General features: G+C 43.8%; 1 protein-coding gene across 2 annotated transcripts; it reads right to left on the minus strand.

The window, feature by feature from the left end:
* Positions 1 to 740: 740 nt before the first annotated feature.
* LOC121625163 (Usher syndrome type-1G protein homolog) lies at positions 741 to 6,314 on the minus strand. Of its 2 annotated transcripts, none has more exons than XM_041963230.1 (3): positions 6,151 to 6,314; positions 1,667 to 2,114; positions 741 to 1,562 (listed from the first exon to the last, which is right to left on the minus strand). In XM_041963230.1, exons 1-3 carry the CDS (start codon positions 6,312 to 6,314, stop codon positions 741 to 743), a joined length of 1,434 nt encoding a protein of 477 aa, XP_041819164.1. The 2 variants fall into 2 exon arrangements, with proteins under 2 accessions (XP_041819164.1, XP_041819165.1); XM_041963231.1 differs by lacking the exon at positions 6,151 to 6,314 and adding an exon at positions 5,124 to 5,239.
* Between the last annotated feature and the right edge of the window lie 1,872 nt (positions 6,315 to 8,186).

Raw genomic sequence — 8,186 nt, forward strand, 5'->3', positions numbered from 1 at the left:
TGTGTAAAAATCTGTAAAAAATATGTACACTATACTACAATATAAATCAACCATAAACAATATGCAAATGTACATATGTAAACTATGCATATTATGCTACTACATTTAGGAATATATCTGTTAAGTAATATTCAACATTAAGTAACAAGACTAATAGAATACTAGAATACTACTACTGCTTATAATAATACTATAATAATAACAATATTAATAACTTAAAGGCCTCCAAAGCTCCATAATCTCATCTCATGTATCACATGCTACCACTAGATGGTACTATTTAGCCAATAAAAAAGCTGTCTGGTATTGTGGAGCCTCGGATGTAAAAGAATTTGCTGTGTGCTCACACACACATAGATGCCCATTCGGCTGAATGAAAAATGAGTGCACTTGTCAAAAAGTTTTCTTGCTTCTGGGTTTGCCTTTGTGTTGTGAGGCTCACTGCACATGCTCATTCCTGCGGCCTGCATGTTCCTGCTTGACCCTTAGAGTCATGAATTAAAAATCATGACACAAAGAGTAATAATTAATAACAAACATATTATTACTCTATTCAATATCAACATTGACAAAGGCTATCCACAACTATTCATGTTCTCACAACTCAGTCACCTCTGTCACTGACACAAATGATGCATGCAAAAATAGTCGCTTCTGTGCGACAACAAAGGTTTATCAGGTAGGAAAGAACAGTGGTGCTTCCTTTTTAAAACAAAACGTGGATTACTCCATCCTGACCTTCACAGCTCAGTGTCTTCAATGGCCTCTGGTTCATCTAGGGTGTCCAGGCGTCTCTTGCAGGCATCCAGAAGTTTCTTCCTGGGGCCCAAAGGGATGTGAATGCTGGTGAGGTCCTTATCTGAACAAAGCAGCAAAGCCTGCAGGTCGATCTTCTCCCTCCTGAAGATCTGCATGAACTCACTGAGGTTCTGAGAGGCCAGGAAGGTCTCTAGAGGACTGTTCTCTAGCTCCAAGTCCTGATCCAACACAACATCAGTTTCCTCCCAGGGTAACTCCTGAAGGTTTCTTTCTTGCAGGCTCAAGGCACTGCCAATACTGTCCTCATCAAAGCTGGGCGAGCGCCGAGGCAGATGACCTCGTAGGCGAACATTAGGCGCCCGACCCACAGGTTCACTCCCTGCTACACTTCCTTCATCCCGTGCCCCAATACCAAACATGCCTCCACTCATGTAGTTCCTCCTGAACACCATGGTGCCAAGTCCGGGTCGGGTGAACAGGGAATCGCGTCCAGAGTCGGCGCTGATCTCCGAATACGCAGCCTCATGGAGGCCCGGGTCGCTCATGGCACGGGAGACGGTGTCGGCGTCGTCCTCGTTGTCTCGGGCGAACATGTCGCGGATGTTGAGGCGTGACCGCTCCTTCGGGTTGGCATAGGTGCCTTGTTTGAGGAACATGACGTCATTGCCAAGCTGCAGGCCAGACAGCGAGCGCACACTTTTCCTCCCGTCCTCGTAGATCTTGAACGTTCCATCAACCTGCTTCTTCTTCTCCAACTTCTTCTGAATCTTGGCCTTGCCCTTGGCTGTGGAATGCAGAGTGGCCTGCCAGGAAAGTATAGACATTGAAAATTAAGACAGATTTCTAACATCCATTTTGATCACTGAATGATAAATTCCACTTTAACACAAAGTCAAAGAGCAATCACCTGCGAGTATGGCATGTTGGAGGTGACAGTGTTGAACTTGCGGCTCAGTGTGCTGCTGCTGGTGTAGCTAGAAAAGCTAATCGCGTCTAAGTTGTCTAAAGCCGCAGACTCCTTCATGAACTTCCTCTCCATACGCTCGCGGTGCTTCCTCTGGAGCTTTGCGCACTCTTTCATCCGGCGCTCTGCGGCACGGAACGCCCGGTCCTTGAGTTTGCTGACCAGCTTTGGGTTCAGGGCGATCTGCTTGGCAGCGATGGAGTCCAGGTAGCGAACACAGTCCATGTGTCCCTTGGTGGCGGCCATGTCCAGCGGTGTGTGGTAGTCATTGTCCAGACACCACACGTTGGCACCGAAAGCCACCAGGAAGGACAGGCAGTTGTGGTGGCCGTTGGCAGCTGCCAGGTGAAGAGGTGTGTTGCCCCAGATGTCACATTTGTCTGGGTCACCTCTGGAAGACAGAGGGTTAGGGTTAGACCGGGGACCAACTAAGTTCTAAGTCAGTGCCTTTCTCAAGGGTACTGACAGGAGAACTGACCTAAGACACATGTTTTGAAAATCAATTTGCAGTGACTTGAAACTTGTGTGAATCTGCAATCATTATTCTTACAATAGAAGCAGATATTTTCCTCAAGAGTTGGAGGAGATCAAAACGTTCATCAGCTGGAACCAAAAACACCTCCAAGGAACGCTAACGCTGCTAGCTGACATGTGGATCACATCTTTATAAGATGACGGCAATGTTGGGTTTTTCAGCTTGTTTCAGCTGTCACAGTGGCCACAATATGTGTATTTTGAGTTGTTGTTGTGTTATGACAGCTGCAAACCAGGATGGTGTTGCCATGGCTGCACTGCACTGATACATGTATAAGACTGAAATATAAAAGGACAGTTGGCCGCCTCGTTCCCTCACTATCAAGCCTGAATCTGAGATCATATTAATTTTCTATAAAGTGGCAGAAAACTTCTCCAGCAGTGACAACATGTTCATATAACTATATTTATTCTTCTTTGACCACTGTAGTTAGAACACGTCTGACTTAACCTGGAAGTAAGATGAGTCACATGACCTGCAATTACATCAGTTCGTCTCCTGTGCAGTGAAAATTACTCTTCGATGTCGAGTCAGAGATGCTTTGATGAAGTATAGCAAGTCATTTCTTGAGTTTACAAAAAGACATGGTTTGTATCCATCGTAGTAAAAACGAGGTGCAGTGCACAGAGTATTTTCACTTCATGCTCTGGTTTGGTATTTTTTGGCTGCTACACCTCTGGAACACATCTGGTTCCGGCTTTGATTCTCTGCTTTTCTCAGTTTTATTTCAAACCAAATATCTTTATACACCTTTTACGGCCCACATTTATGGTTTCTGATTAATCATTTACCTGAAAAAAATATAGATCAATTAATCAGTAATGAAGAGAGTCAATACTTGTAACCAAAAAACATACAATGCATCGAGAGTGTTTGCACTAATATTAGCTGAGCGCCTGCTGCTGGAGAATAATGACTTGACTCCAGTGTAGTATTCAGTATCAGATATATAACATGGAGATATTACTGCAATATCAGTAAAACACTACCCATAATGCTGTGCAAGCAATAACAGATCACACAACAAGAACGCATGCTGGACTTTGGTTCCAAATGGATTACAGTTCAGTGAAACACGTGCAGCATGTCAACTCTTCTGCACTACATATACATGAACTGTGTTTGTACTGAACTGAAGCCCCTCCCCTTCCTGTATTCTCTCCGCCCACATGGCCGGCCCCGATCAATAATTGAAGCACTGCAGGTTAAACATGACAGAGGTGACTTTGCATTATTCATCCCACACACCAGGCGTCTTTTTTCGCAGACACCCGGAGACACAGCTACCACACACACTGCAGGCACACCAGCGCGAACCCTGATTTCAGGTCCTGCCTGCTCCCTGGCAAAGCCTCCAGCTGTCACATGTGACATTAGAGCAAACAGCATGCGGTTTATTTTTATGATCAGAGCATCATATTTTGCTTTTCCATCATTCTGTGTCAGCTGAGAGGGCAGTGGAGCGGATCATATTCCAAAGGTGCAGAAACAGGAACTGTGTCACCGTAGTAACACCGAGGAGGAATCACACTGAACTCTCTCAAATAGTAACTTGAACATCTGCAGCTTTGCCAGCAGCTGCAACTCAGCGATGACACACAAACCTCAAACTACCACCTGTTTACCAGCAGCATGTACGGCTGAGTATCAAACTTCAGTACTGCATCACAGTCCTCTGTTAATTTTTTTTTTACCTCAGTCAGTCCAGAGCAGACAGTAGACTGCACGATGCTTCAGAGACCCAGAAACCAACCAGTGCTATCAGTGCTATTAGCCATGCTAACAGCGTGGCTGTAGAAATGGAAATGCAGGTCTGTTGGTCAATCCGCCCTCGACTTTGATCCAGACTGAAACATCTCATCCATCAACAGCTGACGGATGAGTTAATGGTCCCCAGAGGAGGGGGTGCCCCGACTTTTCCATCATCAGACCAAAAACATTTCATTCCTGCATATTTCTGTTTACTTTAAAAATTAACAGCATGCCCACCAGCCTTAGGTGTACTACTTAGCAAATGCTAGCATGCTAACACACTGAACTAAGAACACTTTACCTGCAAACCATCAGCATGCTAACACTGTCACTGTGAACATGTAGCATGCTGGTGTTAGCATGCTGCTCACACAGCAAGGAGTTTGGCCGCAGACTCTCAGTGTTGTTGAGGTCATTTGATTGAGCATAAATTTTTCAGGATTAACTTGTTAAAGGTCCTGGAACTTCTTCCTCTCAATCAGCATCACAGGTCACACAATGTTTTCTGCCACAGTTAGAAAAGTTTTGGTTATCCCACATCAGAGATTTTGTGTTTGAAGAGACGTGACGAGGCAGATTAGCAGATCTTCTTAAATAAAGCCACTCTGATGTTTCTTTTTTTAACTTTGATTGTTGTTTATTTATTGTAAAGATTTTATGATATGCAGAAATGCTTCAGATTTTAGTTTTTTAGGGGCTTTAATACTCCATCTTTCATACAAGACACAACACTAATAATAATAATGAAGGCTCTGTTTTAGCTGACATTATTCTCTTGTGGTACAAATTCAATCAAATAAATCTGTTGCCTGTGGGGCCCCTGGGGGCCTGGGGCTCCGGAACAGATCCAGCTTTACAAGTACGTAAAGTTGCTGTGTTAATTCATTCAATAATCAGGTATTTACTGGATTAAGAGATTTTTTTCCACTGTATTTTATTTGCACAGTTTGTGACATGACCACCACTTTGGATACTTTGCCTTCTTTTGTTCAGTAAATAAATGCTTCGTAGGAAAATATCTGGAGCAACAATATTTAAAAAGAAAGTGAGATAAATATCAACGTCTTCTGTGAGAAAAGCATCTAAAAGCTTCTGTTCCTCTCTCAACTTTACCTTTTGCTGTGAACTTTGACCTGCAGCTCAGCTTCAGTTGCCTGTCTTTGCTTCATATCCACCTGCATCCTGCAGGGATGCCCAAGTGAAGGAGATGCTCTATCCATCACTGTGACCTTTCCTGAGTCTGCAGCCCCCCCCCCCAGCATCGATAAAGCTGCCAGCAGCAGCAGCATGACATACTGCGCTCTGCCCTCCTGTTAGTCTGCAGTAAATATCATACTGCATGAAAGGCTGCTCTGTCTGACTGCTAAACCCTGAACAAAGACGTCTGATACATTAGCTTCAACTTATCTCAGAATATAGACTTACTCCTGAAGCCTTTTATACTTATCTCAGCTTTCTCTTACAAACACACAGCAAACACTGTGCGATGAGGGTGAATTAGACGTTCAGAGCACAGATCACATCTGCTGCTCGTGATCAGTTTCTGCGCTGCGTCCTGTCTGTAATTGATCGGTATAAAAACGGCTCCTCTATTGTAACTGAGTCAGATTAAAGCTGCTCCTGCACCGGCTCTGTGCTGCTATGTAACGGATTAGCCTGAGCCACATCTGTGAGATTAAACATAAAGTTATCCTGCTTCAGATGCATGTGTCAGGGTGTTTTATGAAATCCTGCTGCTGTGACCTTTCTCTGTAATCAGGCTGTTTAAATGTATAGACCTCCATCAGCTGCACCATGTGATTAGTGAAGGGGTGGGAGGGTGTGTGTTTGTATATTCATGCTCATGTGAGCAGAATTTTCAATAAATACTTTGAAATTCTACGTTTCAACAACTTTCTGTTCTGTTTATCGTGGTTAAAGTTTCACATTCAAAGTCTTCTTCTTAAAATAAGTGAAGTTTCTGAATGAATCCACTGACTTCAAGTCAACTCTCACTGAAGGAAACAGACTAAATCAGATCAGAATAATGGAGTAATAATTAAAAACTGTTCAGATCTGGATCAGTTGTGTTACTGGAGGAAAGAACTTGCTGATGACATGGATGCTACAGGAAAACCCGGTCCCTGGCCTCCGGACTCACCCTCTGCCCACGATGAGCCGGAGCGCCTCCAGGTTGCCGTGGTAAGCGGCCCATAAGGTCGGTGTCATCCCATCCTCGTCTGGTGCGTTCAGCTCCTTCCGTGTGGCCTCCTTCAGCACGTCCAGGTAGCCGTCCCGGGCCGCCCGGTGGTACCGGTCGTTCATGGCGGCGCCCTCGACTCACCCCGAGTTCGGTTCCATGGAGGATCTGGAGGGTTTGCCCCCTTATTTAGGCAACTTTTAGTCCGGGACGCAGCGTGTCCGGACGGGCGGGCGGCCTGGACAGGCTGACAGGCTGGTTGCTAGGAGACAAACGGGAGGCGTGCTGGTTGTCAGGAAGGGGCGGGGCTGCGGCGATTAGACCCGCCTCCTTTAACACTACGTAATCTGGACCGTGAATTACAATAGAATAGAATAGAATAGAATAGATGGGAAAAGAGAAGAATAGAAAAGAGCACAATATAGAATTAAGTGCAATAGAACACAAGTGATATAATACAATAGAATAAAATGAAAGAAAACAGCAGAACCGAACAGAATAGAATAGAACACAATAGAAGTGGAACGGAACAGAACGGAATGGAATAGAGTGAAGTGCTGCTCAGAACAACACAACGTAGAACAGAATAGAGTTAAGAAAGAACAGAACAGGTGGTAGATGCACACAGTACAGACTGAATAAACTGAGCAGAACAGAATATACTAGAACAGAAAACGTCCCAGGAAACAGTAGAATAAATACCTGAATTACTGAAAACTTCATAATAAATCATAATACGCATAATAAAAGTTCATAATGACTGCAGTTTCTGTGATACTAAAATTAAAGCTGCATATCTTTGATGTGCACTTCAACCAAAACCGATGGACTTCCTCCTCTCACAAGACAGGATGTGGTGTTTAGAGTTTTATGTTGTGGGACAGGAGAACTGGTTCTGTATTAACTGATGCTTCTTTTTCTTCCACACATCTGAACGAGAAATGGGATCCTGGTTTGTCTGCATGCATTTATTCTGATGACCTCCAGAACCTCTACATTTTAGTTTTCTGTTCATAAGAGATTTACTTTTTTTTACTTTTTTACTGTGCTTATAATTTAAATTTTAATATAAATTGCAGCAGAACAGAGCAGAAGGCAGGAGAGTATAGAACAGGGCAGAGAAGAAGAGTTCATGTGGACTGTGAACAGAAATCATAAACTGAGTTTAGTGTTGTGAAGAATAGAGGACTACAATACACTACAGTGGAGTCCAGCAGAGTCCAGTAGAGTCCCGGTCTGTGGATCAATGCGCGAGCTTGAAAGGTGGGATAGGAAAGAATCGATCAGCTTGACGTCACAGACTATCTTCCGGGTGTGGGGTGAATCTTCAGATGATTGACTGAGCTGCCACAGGTGAGTTGATCCATTTCTGATTATCATTTTTCTTCTGTCCGTTCAGAAAATTGTTTTGAGGTCGATGTTTCAGGCTCCAGCTCCTCGGATTTATATTCAGATATTAGTTTTATCACCTGGTTGAAAAAAAACGAGTCGAAAACCGATCGGAAAAAACGCGAATTAACAGAAACTGAAACTTGTGTGTGACCCCATTTTCATTGTGGTTTCTACCGAAAATAAAACTCTCACATAAACCTCTGAGGAACAATCAGGTGTGAACTCATCAGCTTTCATATAACGGGTCAAACACTGCTGACACTCAGGGAACCAGCCGTGCGGAAGAAACGTGTTTGATCAGGTTATCAATCAGAAATGGATTTATCATCAATCCACCTGACTCCAGATCAGCCTGACGAGCTGCAGCCATGCATGAATAAACACACTGATGTACAGTCTGCTGCTGCAACTGTGCATCACCCCTCCATCAGATGCTTCACCTAAACTAAACATGTCTGCACAGAAAGACTGCCCAGATTAAATAATCCAGATTAATCACAGGTTTTAAATGCTGTGAAATATGTTGTCAGTGTTCATGTGTGTGTGTGTATTCTGATTTATCCCCTATTAGAATCCAGCATTGGTCAAGTGGGTGTTTAAAGGAC

This window comes from Chelmon rostratus, chromosome 21 (genome assembly GCF_017976325.1).
Source record: "Chelmon rostratus isolate fCheRos1 chromosome 21, fCheRos1.pri, whole genome shotgun sequence".
Lineage (NCBI taxonomy): Eukaryota > Metazoa > Chordata > Actinopteri > Chaetodontiformes > Chaetodontidae > Chelmon > Chelmon rostratus.